At 43.7% G+C, this 26,559-nt stretch overlaps 1 protein-coding gene across 2 annotated transcripts in view; it reads right to left on the bottom strand.

Annotated features, from left to right (window-relative positions):
* Positions 1 to 9,398: 9,398 nt before the first annotated feature.
* Positions 9,399 to 26,559, bottom strand: part of SV2C (synaptic vesicle glycoprotein 2C) — a 565,988-nt gene continuing 548,827 nt past the window's right edge. The window contains exon 13 of one of the 2 annotated variants that reach the window (XM_032145005.2): positions 9,399 to 18,039. In XM_032145005.2, the coding sequence (XP_032000896.1) occupies positions 17,856 to 18,039 (184 nt within the window). In that variant the 3' untranslated portion in view covers positions 9,399 to 17,855. The remainder of the gene's footprint in view (positions 18,040 to 26,559) is intronic. The other variant, XM_058434087.1, reaches the window with a different exon arrangement.

The following is a 26,559-nucleotide window of genomic DNA, read 5'->3' as shown; positions in this document are numbered from 1 at the left end:
TTTTTTTTTTTTTTTTTTTTTACAAAGAGTTTTGCTCTTTTTGCCTAGGCTGGAGTGCAATGGCGCCATCTTGGCTCACCGCAAACTCCACCTCCTGGGTTCAAGCGATTCTCCCTGCCTCAGCCTCCCTAGTAGCTGGGATCACAGGCGCCTGCCACCACGCCCAGCTAATTTTTTGTATTTTTAATAGAGATGGGGGTTTCACCATGTTGGCCAGGCTGGTCTTGAACTCCTGACCTCAGGTGATCCTTACCCGCCTCGGCCTCCACAAGTGTTGGGATTACAGGCATGAGCCACCACACCTGGCCAATTTTTGTATTTTTATTTTTATTTTTTGAGACAGAGTTTCACTCTTGTTGCCCAGGCTGGAGTATAATGGCGTGATCTCAGCTCACTGCAACCTCTGCCTCCTGGGTTCAAGAGATTCTCCTGCCTCAGCCTCCTGAGTACATGGGATTATAGACACGCGCTACCATGGCTGGCTAATTTTGTATTTTTAGTAGGGACAGAGTTTCTCCATGTTGGTCAGGCTGGTCTTGAACTCCTGACCTCAGGTGATCCACCAGCCTTGGCCTCCCAAAATGCTGAGATTGCAGGCATGAGCCACCGTGCCCGGCCAAGGAAATGTCAGGCGTTTTTAGGAGCCTTGTGCCAGGAACCAGGGACAAAGACCAAATACACATACGGCAGTTAGGAAAACCAGAGCTTAAGTCAGCCTCCGTGTAAACTTGGACAAGTCTCTTAATCTTTTTGGGTCCTAGTTTCCTCAATCTTATCATTTATAGTTGAATTAGGCAAGGGGTCTAAAGTCAAATCTCTGCAGTGGCCAGGCATGTGACATAAATGAAATGATCCTGACTTCAGAAAAAAGGAGGCAGAGTCTGTTCTGCTTTCCTTTTAACTCAGGCTTAAGAAAACAACAGTGAGTAGCTGGGTGCTGTGGCTCATGCCTGTAATCCCAGCACTTTGGGAGGCGGAGGCCGGCAGATCAACTGAGGTCAGGAGTTCAAGACCAGCCTGGTCAACGTGGTGAAACCTCATCTCTATTAAAAATATCTCTATTTATTGTTTATTTTTTGAGACGAAGTCTTGCTCCATCTGGAGTGCTCAGGCTGGAGTGCAGTGGCGCAATCTCACCTCACTGCAACCTCCCCATCCCGGGTTCAAGTGATTCTCCTGCCTCAGCCTCCTGAGTAGCTGGGTTACAGGTGTGCGTCACCATGCCTGGCTAATTTTTGTATTTTTAGTAGAGACAGGGATTTTGCTATGTTGGCCAGCCTGGTCTCGAACTCCTAACCTCAGGTGATCCCCCTGCCTTGGCCTCCCAAAGTGCTAGGATTACAGGCATGAGCCACCGTGCTTGGCCTAATTACTGAAATTTACTGAGGGCTTACTCTGTGCCTGACACTGTTCTAAGTACTTTACATTAACTCAACAACCCCAAGAGGTAGGTACTATTCTTCTTTTTTATTGATGAAACAAATGAGGGACAGAGAAGTTAAGCAACTTATCCAAGGTTAACCAGTTAGACATGATAGAGTATGGAAATAGACCTAGGAAATTTGGCTCTAGCATCCATGTTCTTTTTTTTTTTTTCGAGACGGAGTCTCACTCTGTCGCCCAGGGCTGGAGTGCAGTGGTACGGTCTTGGCTCACTGCAACCTCTGCCTCCTGGGTTCAAGCAATTCTCTGCCTCAGCCTCCCAAGTAGCTGGGATTATAGGCACCCGCCACCACGCCCAGATAATTGTTTGTATTTTTAGTAGAGATGGGGTTTCACCATCTTGGCCAGGCTGGTCTTAAACTCCTGACCTTGTGATCCACTCGCCTCGGCTTCCCAAAGTGCTGGGATTACAGGCATGAGCCACCACGGCCAGCCCATGTTCTTAACCATTACTGCTCTACTGGGCACCTAAAGATTAAGCTTTATTATATAGAGTCACATTACTCATGTACAACCTTCTCTGGTACAGTTAGCTGCTGAGTTAAGTGGGCAGTGAAACCAAATGCTGACAAGGATGTGGAGCAACAGGAACTCTCATTCACTGCTGGTGAGAATGCAAAATGGTACAGCTTTGGAAGTCAGTTTGGCAGTTTCTTACAAACTAAACATATCCTTACGAATAATCCAGCAATCATGTACCTTGATATTTACCCAAAGGAAAACTTTTACGTCCATACAAAAACCTGCATATGGATGTTTATAGCAGCTTTCCTTATAATTGCCAAACTTTGGAGGTAACCAAGATGTTTGTTAGTAGGTGAATAGATAAATGGATGCACCGTGGTACATCCAGACAGCGGAATGCTATTCAGTGCTGAAAAGAAATGAGGTATCAAGCCATGAATACACATGGAGTAGTATGCATGGAGGAACCTTATATGCATATTACTAAGTGAAAAAAGCCAATCTGAAAAGGCTACATACTGTATGATTCTAACTATATGACATTTAGAAAAAGCAAAATATGACGACAGTAAATGATCAGTGGCTGCCAGGGGTAGGGGGTGCTGAAAGAGGAATGAATAGTTGGAGCACAGAGGATCTTTAAGTCAGTGAAACTATTCTGTATGATTCTATAATGGTGGATACATGTCATTATACTTTTGTCCAAACCCATAGACTATGCAACACCAAGAGAGAACCCTCAGGTAAACTATGGACTTTGGGTGAAAATGATGTGTCAAAGTAGGGTCATCAATTGTAACAAATTACCACTCTGGTGAAGGGTGTTGATAATGGGAAAGGCTGTGTGTGTATCAGGGCAGGGGATATTTGGGAACTCTCTGTACCCTCTGCTCAATTTCACTATGAGCCTAAAACTGTTCTAAAATATAAAGTCTATTACATAACATAGCTAGGACTGGGCACGGGTGGCTCAACGCTTTTAATCCCAGCACTTTGGGAGGCTGAGGCGGGCAGATCACCTGAGGTCAGGAGTTCGAGACCAGACTAGCCAACATGGTGAAATCCTGTCTTTACTGAAAATACAAAAATTAGCTGGGCATTGTGGTGCATGCCTGTAGCCCCAGCTCAGGAGGCTGAGGCACCAGAATTGCTTGAACCTGGGAAGTGGAGGTTGCAGTGAGCGGAGATTGCACCCCTGCACTCCAGCCTGGGCAACAGAGAGAGACTCTGTCTCAAAACAAAACAACAACAACAACAAACATGTCTGGGCACAGGTAAGAAATAAGAAGGTACATGGTGGAATGTGCAGCCCAGATCATCTTCTCAATCCTTATAAACCCCAGTGAAATACAAACTATCATCATTTCTAATTCACAGCTGCAGAAATGAATGCTTGGAAAAACTAATTTTTGCTTTCTCAATGCATCACATCACTGCTAAGTGGCGAAGTCAGGACTCAAACCCATATTGTCTGACTCTAAAGCTCAGAGAAATGTTTACTATGAAGCTACTGAGACTTAAGCCCTGGCAGCTCCATTTGCACGAGTCCCTTCTCAGGTGCTAAGTGGATCCTAGCAATGTGTTCACATGGTCATATGTGTTTTTGTTGTTGTTTTTTTGTTTCATTTTTCTTGTAGAGATGGATGCTGTTCAGGCTGGTCTTGAACTCCTGGGCTCAAGCAATCCACCTGCCTTGGCCCCCTAGAGTTTTGGGATTACAGGTGTGAGCCACCATGTATGGCAGGTCATATGCTTTTTTTTTTTTTTCTTTTTGAGACAGAGTCTTGCTCTGTCACCCAGGCTGGAGTACAGTGGCGCAATCTCGGCTCACTGCAAGCTCTGCCTCCCGGGTTCACGCCATTCTCCTGCCTCAGCCTCCCGAGTAGTTGGGACTACAGGCACCCGCCACCGTGCCTGGCCAATTTTTTGTATTTTCAGTAGAGACGAGGTTTCACCGTGTTAGCCAGGATGGTCTCGATCTCCTGACCTCGTGATCCACCCACCTCGGCCTCCCAAAGTGCTGGCATTACAGGCGTGAGCCACCACACCCAGCCAGGTCATATGCTTTTTAAAAATCTGTGGCTGGGCATGGTGGCTCACACCTGTAATCCCAGCACTTTGGGAGGCTGAGGTGGGTGGATCACCTGAGGTCAGGAGTTCGAGACAAGCCTGGCCAACATGGTGAAAACCCATCTTTACTAAAAATATAAAAATTAGCCGGGTGTGGTGGTGGGCACTTGAAATCCCAGCTACTTGGGAGGCTGAGGCAGGAGAATCGCTTGAACCTGGGAGGCAGAGGACGCAGTGAGCCGAGATTGCACTAGTGCACTCCAGCCTGGGTGACAAGAGTGAAACTCCATCTCAAAAAAAAAAAAAAAAAAAAAAAAAAAATTTTGTAAAACTAGGCCTGGCGCAGTGACTCATGACTGTAATCCCAGTCCTTTGGAAGGCTGAAGCAGGAGGATTGCTGGAGCCTAGGAGTTCAAGACGACGCTGGACAACATACCAAGACCTCGTCTCTATGAAAAATAATTAAAAAATTTTAAAAATTTGCAAAACTAGAAAATTTGCAAACTTAGTAGTTTGTTTCCTTACTCAGTTAAAACTACTGTTTCTTTCCATTCTGCCTTGCTTTTCTCCAATTTCCTCCAGGGTTGGGTGGAGCTGGGCGTTTTGCGGATAGGCTAAGAGGAATCTGAGTCGGGATATCTTCAGTTTGAGTTGGTGGGATATATTAGTGTGTTTTGCAGTCCCTTCTGAGATTGTTAAGTTATTGCTAGCTGTCCCACTGCGGGATGGCTTCCAGGAACATCCTGCTGCCCACTGTGCCCACACGCCTGTGTCCTGACTTGATGTACAGAACTGTTAACAGAAAGGGGTCCCAATCAGACCCCAAGAGAGGGTTCTTGGACCTCACACAAGAATTAAATGGGTTGAGTCCATGCAGTAAAGTGAAAACAAGTTTATTAGGAAATTAAAGGAATAAAAGAATGACTACTCCATAGGAAGAGCAGCAGCTTGGGCTGCTGGACTAAGGATACGTATAGTTATTTCCTTTTTTTTTTTTTTTTTTTTTTTTTTTTTTGAGACGCAGTCTCGCTCTTTCACCCAGGCTGGAGTGCAGTGGTGCAATCTCGGCTCACTGCAGGCTCTGCCCCCCGGGGTTCACGCCATTCTCCTGCCTCAGCCTCCCACGTAGCTGGGACTACAGGCGCCCGCTACCTCGCCCAGTTAATTTTTTGTATTTTTAGTGGAGACGGGGTTTCACCATGTTGGCCAAGATGGTCTCGATCTCCTGACCTTGTGATCTGCCCGCCTTGGCCTCCCAAAGTGGTGGGATTACAGGCGTGAGCCACTGCACCCATTGAAATGAGAAATCTTAAAAAAAAAAAAACAAAAAACTATTACTAATCACAACCAGTTTTTATCTGTCTATTTGTATAAGCAATGATATCACATATGAAGATGAAGAGGCAATCAAAGAATATGCACTCAAAAAATATAGAAAAATAATTTATAGAAATGTGTCAGGCAGTTAAGAAAAAGGATTGCTATTTTTCTGGATTTTGTTAAAATTTGTGAATTTATCAGTTTTTTTTAAAATGCGTAAATTGTGAGGACCTCTTTTCTCATTCTAGTTACTTTTACATTAATTTTGTGTTTGTAATTTTGTATTATTTTTCTTAAAGAGGACCCGTCTTCCCAAACCTTGAGGTGACCCTGCCCAAACTCATGCTCTTAGCAATGGTGACACAGTGTCTGCATCTGAAGGTTCCAGTCCTCAGTTTGGAAAGAGAAATGGGGCTGTGAGGTGTGCCCAAGCCTGAGTGTACTTTAGAAAGTACTGTAAGCTGGGCGCGGTGGCTCACACCTGTAATCTCAGCACTTGGGAGGCCGAGGCGGTTGGATCACCTGAGGTCAGTTCAGGACCAGCCCGGCCAACATGGTGAAACCCCATCTCTACAAAAATACAAAAATTAGCCAGGCATAATGGCAGGTGCCTGTAATCCCAGCTACTCAGGAGGCTGAGGTGGGAGAATCGCTTGAACCTAGGAGGCGGAGGTTGCAGTGAGCCAAGATCGTGCCTTTGCACTCCAGCCTGGGCGACAGAGTGAGAATGTCTCAAAAAAAAAAGAAAAGAAAAAGAAAACACTGTGGATATCTTCTACTGAAGGTGGGAGACTGAAGAGGGGGCAATAGCACAGCAAAGCCCCTCAGAGAGGGTTAGCAGCAGCAGACTGCAGTGGGGGTGGGATATGTCCAATGTTTGCAAAGAGCAAAAGAGGGGTGGGGCAACTTATACATCACTTAGCCCTTTGTAATGTAGGGTGGCTTTCCTTATAGCCACACCCAAACCTGAATTTGCTGATGCAGTTTTCTTGGAAATCTCAGTCCAAAGGGCATTTTTGGTGCCACCTTGAAGGTGAGGAAGCAGATGTTAGGGAGTGGAGCTGCTTCAGATGCTGTCCAGCCTCCCTGAGGGCTCTGGAGTAGAGGAGACAGAACTATGGCTGAAGGCAGGTGGCTGCTGGTGCACTGGGAGTCAAGGTTGGAGCTTACCCTGTCCTCTGTGACCCAGACTACCCAATCTACTTCATTCTGGCCCCAGGGAGTTCAGTGGCTGCAGGGCAGGAGCCTGGCTTTCCTTCAAGAATTTGTCTCCTTTTGTGGTTTTCATTTCTCCACCTGGTGTCTGGACTGCAAATTACAGGAGAGGATGATGCATTTGCTCTCCCCACTGAACAAAGGGATTGCAGTAGTAGTAGGTGGCATGGTCTTATCCAATCTCCAGGAATGCTGCTGCCCCTGGCTCCCTTCGGAGCCACCAGGGCTCAAGCTGGTCACTGTCCTGGAGGAAGCTTCCCCTGGGGACAGGCTCACAGAGAAGGCTGCTTTGTTCAGAGGCTGTGGTGTAGGGAGAGGAAGGATGTGCCTATTTACGCCAGGATTTTTTGTTTAATTACTGTGCAGAGAGAGCACATTCTCATCTGGAATTCTAATAAACGGAGAGACAGAGGGAGGCAAATAACCACAGTTCTCAGAGTAGCCTAGCCAGGCTGCCCTGAGGTCTTCCCCACAATTATCTGTTTCTGGCTTATGAGTGCAGGACCCTTGTTCCTCAGCCTGTCCTTATCATCCTCTCTGAATGAACAGCATGCACAGGTGTGAATGCATGCACACAGCCCATGCTTCCTGCCCATCAGACCATAGGCACATTCCATTCCCTTCTATACACAATATACACAAGCAAACTTCTATACACAGTATACAGTATACATACACAATCAAATAGGTAGCATTTGGGATAATGCTATAGGCTGAATTGTCTTCTTCCCAAAGTCGTACGTTGAAGTCCCAACCCCCCAGTGCCTCAGAATGTGACTGAGTTTGGAGATAGGGTCTTTAAGGAGGTATTTGAGTTGAAAAGAGGTCATTAGTGTAGGTACTGGATGGGGTTGGACTACCTCCTAATCCAGCATGACTGGTGTCCTCATAAGAAAAGGAAATTAGGACACAGATATGTAAAGAGGGAAGACTATCTGAAGACACAGAGAGAAGATGGCCATGCACAAACCAAGGAGAGAGGCCTGAGAAGAACCCAACCCTCCCTGACACTTGGATCTAGGACTTCTGGTCTCCAGATCTGTAAGAAAAGAAATCTGGTTGCTTAAGCCACCCAGTCTGTGGTATTTTGTTATAGCGGCCCTAGCAGACAATGCAGATAATGATAGCAACTTCATTGCATCAGATATCAACAAGCAGGAAAAGGTAGACCTCAAGACCTATGTTGCCTTGTTTTAACACACTGATTATTAGGAATTTCACATTTGGGGCTTTGGAGCCACTGGTCCATGCCAGGCCTGTTGTTTCCTTCAGAACTCACAATGACTTTTGCCAAAGTTATCTGACACCCCAGCATCCTCTGGTGAATTCCTGTACCTGCCATCATCCCTGATACACTAGGGGTTTTGAAGCCTGTGGACTTTTCTTTTCTCCCTCATTCAACAGCCTGATCGTGAAGCAGGAAAGAAAGGAAAATGTGTGACTGTAGCTTTTCTTAAATAAGGAATAGGGCCTACGTCTGGAGGAGATGGAAGCTGGACAAAGGGTTAAAATCTATATAGAGCGATGGGCTGGGTATTAGAAAAGGGGGAAAGAAGTTGCTACAGCAAAGGAGGAGGATCTAACTGGGGGAGAGAACCTGGAAGAAGTGAGAGCTGGTTCCAAGAGAAGGAACAGCCTGCAGAGGGGTGTGAATACACAACTAGTAGGATAGCACTAGTCAATAGCACTTTTGGTGATGATGGGATATTCTATATTTTCAGTGCTCAATTTGGTAGCCTCTGGTCACATGTGGCAATCAAGCATCTGAAACGTGGCTAAGTGTAACTAAGGAACTGAATTCTTGGTTTTAGTTAAGTTTAAATATAAATAGTTACATGTGGCTATCATATTAGACAGCATGGTTCTAGAGCTCAGACACAGCCCACTGTTGCTTGCTTACCCAGCAGTTACCTGCCTTTTTCCTTGCTTACAAACCCCCCATTTTGTTCAGGCAGTCAGGAGCCACGTGCTTCAGGAGAGACTGGGCCCCTTACAGCTATGGGGGAGAGGTGACTCTTGATTAGTCTAAGCCAGTTATTGTAATTATGTTCCTCTTGCTCGTGATTGGTTCAGGAGTTGGCAGATGATGCAAATCCAGCCAATGAGACATAAGGGGGAGTCTGCTGGAGGATTCTGAGAATGTTTTCCTTGATCTTAAAAAGGGGTCAAAAAGAGGGACTAGTTCTCCTTCTGGCCCTTAGATGTGTGAAGATGTGATGCTTAGAGTTGCAGCCACCATCTCATGCCCATAGGGGGACAAAAGCCAGTATACTGAGGACAGTTGATCTAAAAGATGGAAAGAATCTGGGTCTCCAATGATGTTATCAAGCCACATCAGAACCAACCTTGGGATGGCCCCATCCTCTTTGTTAGTAAAGACAGTTTATTAGGAAATTAAAGGAATAAATGAATAAAGGAAGACTTGTGTCTTCTGTTAAAGGCAGTCATGGGAACTCTTTTGGGGATAGCAAATATGTGGCATTTAAGTCTGTGTTTCTGCCTCTAATGTGAATTCCATAAAGTATAGCACTTTTTCTCATTGTTCTTAAACCACTGTTCCAAGCAGCTACTACCAATCAAGTGGATTTAATATGCTAAATAAAAATCTGCTTGCTATTGCTGCTCTAGGACAACAGAACACAAGCATCTGCTTTGCCACAAACTCCCCCACAAACATATTCTTCCCACTGGTCCTGGCTAACAATTGGAAAATATTCATGTAAGATCAACAACACATCAATACCCGTGACACCAGCCCACAGAAACAATTCAAACAAACCTGAATTGGAGAAACAGGTTTTCTCTATACCTAAGGACATTAAAAAAGTGCTCATTTTTTGAAGGGTCAATTCATGCTTAGAAGGGAAGCCAGTCACACAGCAATCTGTATTTGAATATAATGGAGCAAAAAAATGCTCTTTTATTAATCTGATATACACTAAATATCTTTGCAGCTGTTACATGAATGTTAGTTATCTGGCATATAAATGTATACACAATTCCAAGTTTGATAGATTTATGCTGTACACGAGCCATCCCACATGGAGCATGCCCTTTCACAAGGATACGCATGGCTGTCTCGGGATATTTCTCAAAACACACTTGGTCAAACATTTTGGCAACTGGAAATCAGACACAGAGGAGCATACAAGGAAGATGAGTTCACAACAGGACCAGCTGTACTTAAGATGAAAACTCCAAAACCTGAAGCAGAATTTACTGGGGTTCACACATGCAGCACACATATATACAGTACAATAGGGGTAACTGGAACATTCATAGCAGGAGATCTTACACAGCATTAAAAACAGGAAGAATAAAAAAAGAAAACAAAGCCAAACAATCCAAACACCAAAACCGACAGGACCATTGCCAAGATCTCATTAAAAAAGACAGTGGATTGTATGTTTAGCATATGTTCAAAATGGAAGTTCACCTGAAAGAGAAAACTCTTCTAGCATGTTATTTAGTGTATCTAGATATTAACAAAAGACGTATGATCTGTTCAATATGTTCCTGGATCAGGGTTAGGATACATAACTGCATGGATGCTAAGAAAGTGTATATTAAAAAAGGACATTTCTTTTTTCTTCTAACTTAGGACATAGATTCAGTAAAGTAAATATATTAAACAATAGCAGCAGAGATGAAGTTAGGCCAATTTGTCAAGTTCTATCTAGGCAGGCCTGGTGAATGTCAAGGCAAGGAAGGAGTTTCCTTCTTCGATGACTACGTGGGTGCAAGAGGGGAGACACTTTGCAACTTCAAACTAGTTTCATTTTGTTTGCATAGCATGAAATAGCCAATTTTACCGTACATTCTTCCTGAAGGAATGACATCCATAGAAAACAGTGGATTCTCTGTACTGGGTCCTATTCTGAGTCAATACAAATGCAGAAAGAAACCCTCTGTGAATCATATGAGGTTGAGCTTGCTAAGTCTTTCCCCTTCCTTGGACTTAGGGGCAATGCTGACCCATAAATCCATGAAACTCAATGTGATGTGGCCTGGGTCTGTGCAGTGGGAGGCCAAGCATTCTTTAGCGCTTTAGATGGTGGTATGCTGGTAAATGTTTAACAACTGTCTTAGGGGTTAGGAGGAGTCTGATTTGCATGGCTTTGTTGCTTTCCATTGTATAAATACCACCACTATAGCTGATCTCAAACTACAAAAATACTATCACTTGGGTAGGTGTGTGTAGTAGTATACCTGTATATAGTATTTCTACCATACAGACATAATAGGCATACATTACCTCATGGGCACAGATAATGGTAAAATGTAGTAAAATAAGTAGAAAGTGATGAGCTTTGACTATATATTGCCTTTGCTTTTAGCTATAATTTATCTAATCTTATTTAATTTTTTAGTAACAGCTATGTTTCTCAACTGACTCTCAAAAGTTCTGAAAGTTTAACAATCAGTTCTGATGAACCGGTTAAAAGCTGTTCCAGCTCATCACTAGCTTTAGATGACTCTAGCCCCTTGGGCAGGCTGCCTAGTCACTCCCCAGGCACCACAAAGCTATTTTGGACTTTGCACCCCTGCTGCTGGGGTAGATTACCAGCTCGAGTTAAAACCCGTCTGAGTCTGAACAAAGGGTTGAAAGCTGCTTTCTGCTCCTAGTCCTGGGCACTCTTGGATCCAAGGGGAGCATGAATGTGGTAGAGTAGGCAGAGAGTGGACAATCTCTACAATTTCAGCATTCAGGCCTGACTGGAAGGCACCTAGCCTTCGGCACCAAGTAGGGGATCTTCTGCAGACATGGAGTGTACCATCTACCTCCATTAGCCAATGAATCTCAAGAACCCAGGTAGGAACTCCTGGTCCTTCAGGAGTCAAACGCTGAGCTCTCAGACTTCTGCTCTGGAGATGGGCTGCTCTGATTCCATGCCAGCTGTGCCCATCCTATCAGGGCACAGGCACTGAAAAGCAGTTGGAAATCTAGCCCTACACAGGGAGCTGTGCCAAAGCCAACAGTCTTGTGTTCCCACTCCCCCTGCACCCACTCCTGTTCTCCACCTTCTCCAACCTCTGTGCCTCCACAACAGGCATGGATGGACCTTTCATCCCAAGTGCCCCAGGAAAGCTTGGCCTTGCTTTTGTACACTGCTAGAATTAAGAGGTTGTCGACCAGAGGCGGAAAGGAAAAAAACAAAAGAGAAATAAAGGAAATGAGTGGGCACTTCCCTGAGGAGGTAAGCAGAGAACTGGTGGGCAAAAACAGCAATGGGGCTCTCAGAGGAGGGTAGAGGGTCACTGACAACTACCCTCTTTCTGCTCTGCCCCCTGCAGGCCCCAGAACCCCAAACATCCTTTGCAACTTCAAGATACTTGCAACAACAAGCACCAGTTTTAAACTGAAACCCAAAATGCCCCTGCTACAGGCTGTCAGAACCTGTTTTCTGGTTGGCTTACCTGCTGAGGGTAGAGAGGAGGGAAGCTGCTTTAGGATGTCTGCAAAGATAATTGACTCACCCACAAATCTTCAAAATCAGAAAGGAAACACCCTGGGAGGCACAGCCCAGGGGAGTGGCAGCAGCCGCAGGCTTTGCTGACTTGGCTCTGAAGAGAAAACCCCAAAGCTCTTCGCTGGGAAGCAGACTCCCTAGCTCCTGTGTCTGGTTTCATGCCACAAAAAGAACACCTCAGAAGAAAGTGGGACTTTAGGCCGGGCATGGTGGCTCATGCCTGTAATCCCAGCACTTTGGGAGGCCAAGGTGGGTAGATCACTTGAGGTTAGGAGTTGGAGACTGGCCTGGCCAACATGGCGAAACCCCGTCTCTACTAAAAATACGAAAAATTAGCCGGACATAATGGCGTGCACCTGTAAGCCCAGCTACTTGGGAGGCTGAGGCAGGAGAATTGCTTGAACCTGGGAGGCGGAAGTTGCATTGAGCCGAGATTGCACCACTGCACTCCGGCCTAGGTAACAGAGCGAGACCCCATCCCCCCACCGCCAACCCCCCCCCACCCCCCCCAAAAAAAAGAAAAGAAAAATACTCTAGAGAGATGGGGCTATCTCTGCTCCTGATTCTTTTCCTTGAATAATATCTTAGTGCAATATCCTGCTGAGACTATTTAAGGGAACAGCTTATGTGTGGTTTCATTTTTCTCATTTTCCAAGTACTAGTTAACAGTCTCTCCAACAAAAACCGGGTAATCAAGGCGCTTTCTCCTCTCATCAAAGGTGATTCCAATGACCGAATAGTTCCTGCACTGCCTGCTGAAGGCTATTATTTGTTTTAAATGTGGAAAAATAACACTTTGTATTTATGGGGGGAGGGAGGGTTCATATGCAATGGGGGTCAGTGTGAGAGTGTTTTCTCTCATTCTGTTTTCCTTGCCCTCATTTAAGTCCTTCGAAGTCTTAATTACTGCACGCAGCACAGTGTCTCAATACCTATCACATGGGAGGCGCTCAATAAGCATTTACTGGATAATCAGATGAAATGACAAGAGATGAGTGAAGATTCGGCTCAGCTGTTCCCCTGCCCAACCATGCTAGCCTTAAGTGAGAGCTGAAACAGACCCATAAACTGTATTCTTATGACTCAAAATCCTGGGATTACTAAATTGCATTTAGATATTGTTTAAGAAAGACTGAAGGGAGCCCTGGCAATGGCCCTGTGACTGGTTGGTGAGAGACAGGTGACAAGAGGAATGGTCAACATTTAGAGCAAAAGAACCTCACACGGAGAACTGTTATGCCATACCTGAAATAATGAAGGGACACGCAATACATCCAGGATACACTAACAGTTTTTTTCTTTTTTGATTTTTTTGTTTTTTGTTTTGTCTACATTACAGATAACAAGAGAAGCTTTACTTAAAACACATACTTTGTTGAGCAGAAACAAAAACTGTAAGAAACGTATAGTTCACTTCAGAGTTTCCCACTGTGCAGATTTCAGAAGTTGTTGAATATGACTGGTGTTTTTAGGCTTAGTAACCGGACTAAGTTTGGCACGATGTGGGGATTAAAGAAAATCTAACATACAGCCGATATGCCCCTTACACCAATATCCCAGTTGTCTTTCTGTGATACCAGGTGAAGGTCAAATTCAGACATTCCTGGCTCCAGAGCCTTTAGTGCATGAACAGATAAAGTATATTACTGAAGAAATAGGTAAAGGCCATTTTGACATCAAACAGAAAAAAAGTTGGAGAATATCATATTCTATCTATTTTGATTGGCAGAGGTAACCAGAAATTATTCCCCTGGACTGCTTTGGAAATGATCCCAGCATTTAGAAAGTCTCCGCTGTGTCCTAATCTCTTTGCTGGAACCTTATCAGTGGTATGTTGGACTCTCCCCTCTGTCACTACATTTCTTTTCCCACCTCCCCTTTGATCTCTTAAGGTATCTTGAAAGACAACTAAGCAGTTTTTGGTGAAAACCTGAACTCTGATTTGGTGAGATTTGTCTATTTGCCAATATAGGTAAAATCACTGAAAAACTGTTTCTGAAAGCCTACGTATAATACTAAGGTCATGTTTCAAGAAAATAATGGAATAAACAGTCAGGAGAGCTGTAGGGTAATATTGCAATTATAGAGTCTTCTAACCTGAGCGCGTTTATCTGGCAGGGCGGGGCCCTTTCCTGGCTGGGCAATGGTAACTGTCAAACCTGCAGTGAACAGAGATACTACTCAGGATGCTGAGATGCTGGCAGGGCAGACAGCATGGGGACTGTGCTTTCTGGTCTATTCCATGGGGGCTTCCCAAACAACTTCCTACACTCTTTTTATGCGTGCCTATTTCCTAATCTTTCAGTTTATCAACTAAACCTATTTAGTGCTTGTAAAAATGAGTTGAGGCCGCCAGTGGCTCACGCCTGTAATCCCAGCACTTTGGGAGGCCGAGGTGGGCTGATCACTTGAGGTCAGGAGTTCGAGACCAGCCTGACCAACATGGTGAAACCCCATCTCTACTAAAACATACAAAAATTAGCTGGCTGTGGTGGCGCATGTGTGTGGTCCCAGCTACTTGGGAGGCTGAGGTGGGAGAATCGCTTGAACCCGAGAGGTGGAGGTTGCAGTGAGCCGAGGTCCCACCACTGCACTCCAGCCTGGGCAACAGAGCGAAACTCCATCAAAAAAAAAAAAAAAAAAGAGTTTAGCATAAGAAGGCAGATAAGATGAAGCTATTTTCATTACTGTCTTCTAGAATGCAGAATGCTGGAGAGTGGAGAGCAGACTAGTCCCAGTCCTTTACTTTGTGCATGAGGAAAGTGAGAACCAGAGATGTTCAATGACTTACAGTCTCCCCAGCAAGATCTGGGTCCCTGTACCGCTTAGTGGTGAAGGTCAGGCTAGGACCCATCTATCGCGTCTCCCAGGTCTGTACTCTGGTGTGAGATGATTCAGGCAGCAGGACTGAATGTGAGTTGGGTGCCTTAAAACCCAATACCTAGGATAGAATGTGGTACATATAGAATTCACAGTTTGAAGCAGTTGTTTGTTTTACCCTACTGAGAAGATTCTGTGATAATAACGGGACTTGGGAGCATTCTGGATTGATTCCAAAGAGCAATAGGGAAATTTTAGTTAGAAAAGGTGGTAAAAACATAGGAGCAAGTGGACTATTTCCTAGGTTTTCATTTTTGTACAAATTTTCATTTTCCTTCTACTGTAGGTGAAATGAGATGCCAGTTGCATGTTTAAGTGCCAGTGGCCTGCTACACTGATACAGCTGAGAGTTTCTGCTTAATCTCCTGGCTGTTTCTTAATCTCCAGCTAAATCCAGAGCAAGCTAGACAGGCCACACCACATGTTTTGGAAATGATTTGAGCTCTCTTAGAAAATCAAGGTGATGAACAATCTCAAGGAGGCAGGGAAGAGTGCACAAAAGGTGGGAGAGGTGGTGACCAAGAAGGTTTGTGACCACAGACTGTCCAGGAGATTAGAAAAGATCCCTCTTAGGCCACCAAGGATGCTTGGATTAGGTAACAAGTAGGCCAAGAACAGTCCTTCTGCAGGGGACATGGATGACAGGTCTCATGAAGTAAGGTTTTGCTGGTTTATCCTATGCTGACCCAACACAGTGTTCAAATAAAATTCTGAATAACTGTGCTCTGCAGCTTGGGAGATGTTTTATGCATCTAGATCCCAGAGCAGACATTAGAGATATTTTAAAAAGTAAAGGTAGTCTAGTTAGCAAAGTGAACTATCACAGAGGACTAGAGACAGCAATGCCCATGTACATTTCTATTTTTCTTTTGATGGGTTGATGGAGATGCACTCCTGGCTTTTGCAGTTATTTCTGCACATGCTGCATTCAACTAAAAGACCTGCTCAGGTCCCCAAATGTCTTTTTTAAGAAGACAAATCAGGGAGAGATAGGTGGGAAAATGGGTACCTGTGGAAGAAGAAAAACACACAGGGTACTTTCTTGGGTTGTTTGACTGCTGTCTTTGTTCTCCAACAAAATGATAGGAGGCAGAAGTGACAGAAAGTTGTTTCTTTCCCTGTGCTATTGGTATCTTTCAAATGCATCTTGTCTAGCCTTCAGTGAGTTTTCTTCTTCCTGCCACCTTTGCAGTTTTTGGTTTGGGTTTTCCTGATGTTCTAGCCCTGATCACAGATCCCCAGGGAACCACCCTCTTCCCACTGCCCCCAACACCAGTCTGCCCCCCTCTGCAGACCTGAATTACTTCAAGGGGAAGTCAATTAATGGCTTATGTTAATGAAAGAAGCTTTTCACTTAGTCTGAGCTCCACGAGGGATCTTTAGGAAGGGGAGGGGGAGGCAGGGGGTCCTCAGGGGAGTTAGGACATCTCTGAATATAATGATTAGTGGAAACAAAAGCTTTCCCTTCCTGGAGGCCCCAAGCTATGGCTTGCCTGAAAATGCCTATAATAAGTAACAAGAATAAACCTCTATCGAGGCAGTTAAAAAAGGAATATTGTTTAAATATGGGATTTATTCCTGGCTTCTGGTCATTGGCTGCAAGTCTACAAGGAAGGTTCAGATTTCAAAGAAGATGTGTAAAAAGGAATAGCCTGGGGGAAGGGGAGCCCAAGAGGCGAGAAGGTCATGTAGCTGACAGCGGGCCCATGGGAATGTCCTGGCTGACCTCTTTCTTCCAAGCCCAGGCAGATTCCAGAGGTACAATGAGCAGTCAAACAACCACAGGGAGATGGTCTGTCTGTGAGAGGGCCCCTCAGGAGTGCAGGCGGGCTGTGATTTTACAGGGAGCCAGGAGCGCATTGAGCAGTGGGCCAGCCCTGGGGAAGCTAGAGGGACAAACCCTCTTCGCTGATGCCAGCTGGGAAGCTGAATGTCAACTGCGGGGCAGGTGGGGTGGGGGTCCTGGCGGGCCAGTCCCACAGCAAAGAGGTACTGGAAAGAGGTACCATTTTGTATTTCCAAATGGCTCTAGGCGTGAATTTCTTCCTAATATGCAATTTACAATTTAGCTATCCACTGGCAATCTCTAAACTAGAGACAGTGTGGGTAAGTGGCAGAATCAGGTAGGCAGACAGTTTTTAAGAAGCAGCTTTGTTTCCCTGAATCTGCTGTCTGGCAAGACCAAGGGCAGCTGAAGGAGTGGCAGTGGTAAATGGAGGCAGAAGCTCTCTCTCCGATCTCTGATTTTCAAACATTCTGAACCACATGCCACAGTCACAGATACTGTTACGGTCTTTTTCCTCACACTCTTCAGAGGTTTAATTGGGCTTTCTGACAGAAATCTTGCTTATGCAGCTCACTCAGATTTTTGCTGCTAATTGCAGAGCTTTTATTTTTCTTTTCAGCAGAGTCACCTTAATTGTCTTACCCCAAAGAGCCCCACCCAGCCCTGTTTGGTGCCACACGGTTTTCTTTGAAAGGCTCTGCTATAACAGCGAGAACTACTGGGTGTCCTTTTCTAAGTAAACAGGAAATATCACTCTGTTAGGAAAAAAAAAAAAAGAATCCCTCTTCTCAGCACAAATGCAATAATGTGCCGACTTATATTTCCTGTTAATGTTAAATTAGGAGCAGGATCTACTTCTTACACCAGCCCAGTCTTCTTAGCTTCTAAACTTTCAATGAGCAGAACCCCAGGGAAGCCTGGCTACCTAGGCATTTTAGAAATGCTTCCACTGATTTGCAGGAGGCAGTAGCATCACAGTTTGGAAAGATAACAATGCATTAAAACAAAACAAACAAACAAAAAAACCTGTGCAAAATCACAAAGAGGCAAGATGATATGCTTCTAAATTTTAAGTCACAGCATGTGTTTATGTTCTGATACTTGATCACCTTTCTATATGGGAAAACTCTGAAGCCTTGAGTCAGGAAGGAGAATTGACCCTGGGCAGGAGGAAGAAACGCAGGAAGGATGGCTTTTTTCCCCCATTACATCAGAACCTGGGTTCGTGTGTCAGGCAGGCGCAGCCCAACGAGTCCTCCACACACGAGCACAGTAGAAGCCAGCAGGATGGGGATTGATTTGGTGATGCTGACCAGAGAGCCAAATATTAAGTTTCCCAGGACGGCTGCTGCCTTGCACAGCGCATTTAAGAAGCCAAAGCCTGTTGCCCTGCAAAGGAAAGAGACATGAACAAGGTTGAGAAAATGCCTTCCATGATTCCAACTTTAGACCAAAAGATGCTAGATTTTCAATGATCTTCCCTCAGATTGTGTTGTATATCAGTGGAGCAAATCAATGCTTGTTAGCAAATCTGGGAGTAGATAATCCTAGCTGTTGGTATTGCTCCTCCAGCCCTCTGTTGACTTTCTTACCATAGCTTCCATTGACTCTTACTATGCCTGTAAGTTCCGATGTATTGTGAACAGAAAGAGAGAAAAAATTGTAGGGAGTATGAAACATCTCTAGTTGTTTAATGTTGTTGGAAGGAAGGGTCTTTTTCATTTTTTTAAAGATTAAGTCTTGCTCTGTTGCCCAGGCTGGAGTGCAGTGGTATAGTAATAGTTCACTGTAGCCTCAAACTCCTGGGCTCAAGCAATCTTCCCACCTCAGCCTCCTGAGTAGCTAGGACTACAGGTGCATACCACCATACACAGCTAATTTTTATTTTTATTTTTGTAGAGATAGGGTCTTGCTATGTTGCCCAGGTGAGTACAGTGGTACAGTGATAGCTCACTGCAGCCTCCACCTCGCAGGTTCAAGTGATCCTCCTACCTCAGCCTCCTGAGTCACTACCTGGGACTACAAGTGTGTACTGCCGTGCTCAGCTAATTTTTTTTTTGTATTTGTAGAGATGGGGGTGTCCCCCTATGTTGCCCTGGCTGGTCTTAAAACTCCTGGGCTTAAGCAATCCTCTTGTCTTGGCCTCCCAAAGTGCTGGGATTACAGGCATGAGCCACCATACCCTGCAGGAAGGGTCTCTTAAAACAAACTTTAATCCTACTCTATCCAAACTCTTCTCTCAGGAACAAAACAGGTATAAAGCACAGTTTGTTAGAGAGAGGCAGGTCACCTCTGCTCAGTGTGGGAAAAGCTGGATTACCTCCTCTTATCCCAGGCAAAGGGTGGAGAGGGTGATACAGAAAAATTGAGCAGTTTCTCATCTCTTTACAAGAGTGACTTGTTATTTTGTTTTGTAAATTCCCATAATTTCAGAAACATCTATGTTTAAATGGAAATTTAAATTTCATTCCAAAGTTAAAATGTATGGCAGGCTGAGCAGGGTGTCTTACACCTGTAATCCCAGCACTTTGGGAGGCTGAGGTTGGAGGATTTCTTGAACCTAGGAGTTTGAGACCAGCCTAGGCAACATAGCAAGACCCTGTCTCTATCAAATAAATAAAGAGAAAAAAACTGTTAGGTGCAACAATATATTTACTTAGATTTTTTACTCTCTATTTTCTTTAATTTATTTTCATGCTTAGTGTTTTATTTTTTATTTATTTTGTATTTTACTTTCAGTTCCGAGATACATGTGCAGAATGTGCAGGTTTGTTACATAGGTATACATGTGCCGTGGTGGTTTGCTGTACCTATTGACCCATCCTCTAAGTTCCCTCCCCTCACTCCCTACCCCCTAAACAGGCCCTGGTGTGTGTTGTTCCCCTCCCTATGTCCATGTGTTCTCATTATTCAACTCCCATTTACGAGTGAGAACAATTGGTGTTTGGTTTTCTGTTCCTGTGTTAGTTTGCTGAGGATAATGGCTTCTAGCTTCATCCATGTCCCTGCAAAGGACATTATCTCATTCCTTTTTTATGGCTGCATGGTATTCCATGGTGTATATGTACCACATTTTCTTTATCCAGTCTATCATTGATAGGCATTTGGGTTGGTTCCAAGTCTTTGCTATTGTAAATAGTGCAGCAATAAATATTCATGTGCATGTGTCTTTATAGTAGAATGATTTGTATTCCTTTGGGTACATACCCAGTAATGGGATTGCTGGGTCAGATGGTATTTCTGGTTCTAGATCCTTGAGGAATCTCTGTACTGTCTTCCACAATGGTTGAACTAATTTACATTTGCACCAACAGTGTAAAAGTGTTCCTATTTCTCCACAGCCTCACCAGCATCTATTGTTTCTTGACTTTTTAATAATAGCCATTCTGACTGGCATGAGATAGTATCTCATTGTAGTTTTGATTTTCATTTCTCTATAATCAGTGATGTTGAGCTTTTTTTCATATGTTTGTTGGCCATGTAAATGTCTTCTTTTGAGAAGTATCTGTTCATATCCTTTGCCCACTTTTTGATGAAGTTGTTTTTTTCTGGTAAATTTGTTTACATTCCTTGTAAATTCTGGATATTAGACCTTTGTCAGATGGGTAGATTACAAAAATTTTCTCCCATTCTGTAGGTTGCCTGTTCACTCTGGTGATAGTTTCTTTTGCTGTGCCAAAGATCTTTAGTTTAATTACATCCCATTTGTGAATTTTGGCTTTTGTTGAAATTGCTTTTGGTGTTTTAGTCATGAAGTCTTTGCCCATGCCTATGTCCTGAATGGTATTGCCTAGGTTTTCTTCTAGGGTTTTTATGGTTTTGGGCTTTACATTTAAGTCTTTAGTCCATCTTGAGTTAATTTTGCATAAAGTGTAAGGAAGGGGTCCAGTTTCAGTTTTCTGTATATGGCTAGCCAGTTTTCACAGCACCTTTTTTTGAATAGGAGATCTTTCCCCATCGCTTGTTTCTGTGAGGTTTGTTGAAGATCAGATGGTTGTAGATGTGTAGTGTTATTTCTGAGGTCTCTGTTTTGTTCCATTGGTCTATATGTCTGTTTTGGTACCAGTACCATGCTGTTTTCGTTACTGTAGCCTTGTAGTATAGTTTGAAGTCAGGTAACATGATGCCTCTAGCTTTGTTCTTTTTGCTTAGGATTGTCTTGGCTATATGGGGTCTTCTTCGATTCCATATGAAATTTAAAGTAGCTTTTTCTAATTCTGTGAAGAATGTCAATGGTAGTTTGATGGGAATAGCATTGAATCTATAAATTACTTTGGGCAGTATGGCCACTTTCACAATATTGATTCTTCCTATCCATGAATATGGAATGTTTTTCCATTTGTTCATATCCTCTCTTATTTCCTTGGGCAGTGGTTTGTAGTTCTCCTTGAAGAGTTCCTTCACATCCCTTGTAAGTTGTAATTCCGGGTATTTTACTCTCTTTGTAGCAATTGTGAATGGGAGTTCACTCATGATTTGGCTCTTGCTTGTCTATTGTTGGTGTAAAGGAATGCTTGTGATTTTTGCACGTTGATTTTGTATCCTGAGACTTTGCTGAAGTTGCTTATCAGCTTTCTATTTTCTTTTATTAATTAACCTGCTAGGTCTTAAATAAGAAGAGCCCATGGAATTTTCTCAGAAAATTAGGGAGGGTGAGGTTAAATCCCTCATCTTTCAGATACTATGGCGGTGAAATACTCTGCTATCTTGCCAATTATTTTTGGTAGCAGGCAGGAACCGAATACTGAGCTGGGGAGCACACCAATGAGCCAATGTAACATTTGGGAAATCAAGTCCAAGAAAATACGACAGAAGAGAATCAATTGTGGGCCTAGGAAGATCTTGTTCACTCTCTTTAAGATATGCAGGTATATAAGTAAGACACATCCCACTTCTTAAGACATTTTTTAAAAAAGAAAAAAATTATTATCTTTAGTACACATGAACAAGTGATCTTCTAGGCAGAAAACTTAATTTTTTTTTTTTTTTTTTAGAGATAGGGTCTCACTCATGTCACCCAGGCTGGAGTGCAGTGGTGGAATCTTGGCTCACTGCAGCCTCGATCTACTGGGCTCAAGTGATTCTTCCACCTCAGCCTCCTGAATAGCTGGGACTACAGGTGTGCAGCACCATACCCAGCTAATTATCGTATTTTTTTGTAGAGATGTGGTTTCATCATGTTGCCCAGGATGGTCTCAAACTCGTGGACTCAAGTGATCCTCCTGCTTTGGCCTCCCAAAGTGCTGGGATTGTAGGTGTGAGCCACCATTCCCAGCTGAAACTTAATTTTGTTCATGAGCCTGCATATACCACTGACATCATGAGAGAGTATGAATTTCCTTCTGACTTTATGCCAGTTTACTCTTTTTTGGCTGTTACTGAGTTAAAGGCACATTGAATACAGGGCAATTTTTGGATACCTTGTTTGTTTGTTTTTTTCCCCTAAGAGGGAAATGCATCTTATAAGCTGCAAAATGCAGCACTTAGTACACATCTTCCTTTGTTTGATTTGTAAATTTGTAAGTGTGGGTTTTTCTTTGACAAGTCATAACTACTCATCACTACTTGTACTGTACCTAATGATAGTTTCCACAATGTGTGTACTCTTCATAACCGAGATATTTATTGTGGTTATTATCCAACCATCCTCCTTTCTGCACCATGGGAAAGGAATAAACACTCCTCCCTGTCTGTGAGTTAGTGCACAGCCAGTGATTTTGTGGGTTACACCACACCTAATAAAGGGCAGTAAGCACTGATTTTCTTTTTGGCTAAGACACCTAGAAAGTAGAGTATGCAGGCTCCTGAAGAGAGGCAAAGTTGCCAACTGTTTGGAATGTGGGAAGAGTGTGACCGAATCTCCGACTGAAAGAAACAAACTTCTTGAGAAGTGGGTGAGCTAACTTCATATTATTCCTCTTCTTTTTTTAAAGCAAGAGACTAGTAATGGCAGCAACCACTAAAACATAAGGAGATTTAATATACTGATAACTACTTTCAAATGAAATTGCTTGAGCCTATATGTTGGGTACCAAAGAAGATTTAATTATGCTAGAATGACCCTGTCACCACCTCCCCCACCTCCATGGATATGCCATGAGGCTAAACTGTCTTTTTGCTGTTTTTTAGAAAAATGAATAGATGTTTTTGAGCAGCTTTAGGTTTACAGCAAAAAAAGTGAACAAAAAGTAGAGTTCTCTTATACCCTCAGTTTCCACTATTAACTTCTTGCTTTGGTATGGTACATTTGTTACAACTGATGAGCCAATATTGATACGTTGTTATTAGCCAAAGTTCAATTACATTACATTGGTGTTGTACATTCTGTGGGTTTTGACACATGTATAATGACATGTATCCATCATTACAGTATCATGTAGAATAGCTTTACTGCCCTAAAAGTCCCATGCTCCATCTATTCATTCCTCTCTCTCCCCAACCCTGAACAATCACCAATCTTTTTACTGTTTCCATAGTTTTGCCTTTCCTGGGATGTCATAGAGTTGAAACCTCACAGTATATAGCTTTTTAAAAACTGACTTCTTTCACTTAAAAAAAAAAAAAAAAAAAAAGGAAGACGAGGCTATTGCTATGTTGCCCAGGCTGGTGTTGAACTCCTGGGCTCAAGCAATCCTCCCACCTCAGCCTCCCAAAGTGCTGGGATTACAGGTATGAGCCACCGTGCCTGGCTTTTCACTTTGTTAAACTAACATTTTAGTTTCTAGAGTCTAGTGTCATAAATGACCAGATGTATGTTGTAGTAGTAAGATAAGCTGGATTCTTCTGGGAAAAATGGCCTGTGTGTATGTTGCTGATAAGAAAAAGGAAACCATTTTTCTGTCATGAAGAAGTCTCTCAATGCTGAAACTGCAGAATAACCCAGATAGGATTTGCATCTAGGTTAAAATAACCATATTTTCCCAAGCGACGAACCTCTGGTATAACTCAGAATAGCGTATAAAATGTGGGCCGCTATCTCCTTGTATCACTGAAACTGTACTCGAGGAATGGATGACTTCCTGAGATTCCTGGGCAGACTAAAGGCAGATGCGTTAGGAGCATCTGGTATCTGAGGGTTTTGAAAAAGACGATCAAATCCTTACTTCTTTTTTTTTTTTCTTTTTTTTTAAGACGGAGTCTTGCTCTGTCACCCAGGCTGGAGTGCAGTGGCATGATTTTGGCTCACTGCAAGCTCCGCCTCCCGGGTTCATGCCATTCTCCTGCCTCTGCCTCCTGAGTAGCTGGGACTACAGGCGCTCATCAGCACGCCTGGCTAATTTTTTGTATTTTTAGTAGAGACGGGGTTTCACCGTGTTAGCCAGGATGGTCTCGATCTCCTGACCTCGTGATCCGCCTGCCTCGGCCTCCCAAAGTGCTGGGATTACAGGCGTGAGCCACCGCGCCCGGCAAAATCCTTACTTCTTAAGAATCTCCATTTTCATTTACCAAGCAAAGGCAGTTCTTCAGATGAAAATCTGGTGTGGATGCAAAGCACACAGCCTCCGTAAATTAGTGCCGGCATTCAAGAAAACGTGACTACCATTTCCTTGGAGAAGTAAATTCTTCTTTCAAATATTTGCAGCTGAAGGGTGTAATTTTTCTTTTCTTTTTTTTCTTTTCCTTTTTTTTTTGAGATGGAGTCTTGCTCTGTGGCCCAGGCTGGAGTGCAGTGGCGTGATCATGGCTAACTGCAGCCTCGACTTCCTGGGCTCAGGTGATTTTCCCACCTCAGCCTCTTGGTAGCTGGAACTAAAAGCTTGCACTGCCACACCCGGGCAATTTTTTGTATTTTTTTGTAGAGACGCGGGTTTCACCATGCTGCCCAGGCTGTTCTCGAACCCCTGGGCCCAAGTATCTGCCTGCTTCGGCCTCCCAAAGGGCTGGGATTACAGGCGTGAGCCACCACGCCCAGCTGGGCATGATTTTTCAATGCATCAGAGACAGCTATATTAGAAAAACCATTCACAAAGTGACTCTCCCTTGGGGCTGTTTATAAAATAAATAGGCTTTTCGTTCATTTACTCTCTGTTCTTACTTAAAGGCAACGGTATTGCTTCTGCAGACACCCAAAGTATGAGTCACCTTGTGCTCATAAAGTCCTTTGAGGGTGGGGAGCTCAGAGCTTGCAGAACCCTGACTTGCCGACTTCTCAGCTATAGAATGAGTTAATGCATTATTTTTCAGATCAAATATGTTTTCATGCTTTCTCTTAAACAACAAGCACTGAAGGGAAAGAATGAAATGATCTAGTGTCATTCTATTGCTCCACCCTTTGCTTCTCATCTCTTCAGCCAGAAGCCTTTGCTCTCAATTTGTACTCAATCTACTTATTTAAAATTTTAAAATGTAAATTATTTCCCCCAAAAGTACCCTGTGACTGCAGCTGCCTTGTTGCTCATTCCATTAGGGTGGCTCTCCTCCCTGCATCATAAACTTCCTTGGTCTGAGACACATGTGCTGGTATATGGAGCTGGTTTGCAGCAGCACTTAGACTCAGCTGATGGGGATGTGGCCACCTCTGCAGCTGGACGGTGGCTCCCTCTCTGGGGCCTTCACGATTTATTGGGTTCTAGTTTATTTATATTGTTTCATGCTGTTTTTCTTTTCTTTCTTTCTTTTTGAGATGGAGTCTCACTCTATTGCCCAGGCTGGAGTGCAGTGGCATGATCTCGGCTCACTGTAACCTCTGCCTCCCAGGTTCAAATGATTCTCCTGCCTCAGCCTCCCAAGTAGCTGGGATTACAAGAGCACACCACCATGCCCGACTAATTTTTGTGTTTTTAGTAGAGACGGGGTTTCACCATGTTGGCCAGGCTGGTCTCGAACACCTGACCTCATGATCTGCCCGCCTTGGCCTCCCAAAGTGCTGAGATTACAGGCATGAGCCACTGTGTCTGACCCATTTTATGTTTTAATTAGTGGTGGGGAAAAGAAGACTACTGGCTCCATTCTGGATAAAATGAGGATAATTTTGTCCTCGCATCCAGCCTCTTTGTGGATTTTTCTGTCTTTAGTGCAGGGCCAGATGTGGGTTTTTTTTGAGGCTCCTAGGAAGAAGAAAAGGACACTGAAAAGTGGTGGCACTTAGGGCAGTGCCTGGCATATGGTAGGCACCATGTGACTATTAGCCATTGTTTAAACACTGGCTGAATATCTACCCCACCAACTGATGAGATTATTAGAAAAGAACAATTAAGTGCTACATTTTTGAGACAGGGCCTTGCTCTGTTGCCCAGGCTGGAGTGCAGTGGTGCAATCATAGCTCACTGCAGCTTCGACCTTCCAGGCCCAAGTGATCCTCCCTCCTGAGCCTCCCGAGTAGCTCGGACCACAAATGTGTGCCAGCAAGCTCAACTAACTTCTTAATTTTTTTGTAGAGATGGGGTACCCACTTTGTTTCCCAGGCTGGTTTTGAACCCCTGGGCTCAAGTGATTTTCCCACCTCGGCCTCCCAAAGTGTTGGGGTTACAGGCATGAGCCACACAGCACCTGGCCTGAGTGCCACATTTTAAAAAGGCCTGAAATGGTGTAGATCCAGACTTAACTCACAGAATTTACCTGTTAAAGGGTAAAAGTGTGTGTGGGGGGGTGGTTCTTTTAGTCTAGAATAAATTTTTGGAAATAAGCTTTTTCTGGACAACTCGGTTAAATAATTGGTAGAAGTTACAAGAGGGATACTCAAGACTCAGCATGGGGCATTTTGAAAAGTACAGGCAGTCCTTAAATCAGGAGGACATTGGGATCTAAAGATTCATCTGGAAGTTCGTTATTTGAAATACACAATTAATTTCATTTATCTTAGAGAAAAAATATTAAAAATGATGGCTAGGTCATCAGGTTAGCCTAAAAGAACTTTTGTAACACTGAATCCATCTAAGCTGTCACACTACAATGCCAAAAGTAGACGAA

This window comes from Hylobates moloch, unplaced genomic scaffold (assembly GCF_009828535.3).
Source record: "Hylobates moloch isolate HMO894 unplaced genomic scaffold, HMol_V3 SCAFFOLD_23, whole genome shotgun sequence".
NCBI lineage: Eukaryota > Metazoa > Chordata > Mammalia > Primates > Hylobatidae > Hylobates > Hylobates moloch.
The sequence above is the reverse complement of the archived record's forward strand: the minus strand, read 5'-3'. Positions and strand labels throughout refer to the sequence as shown.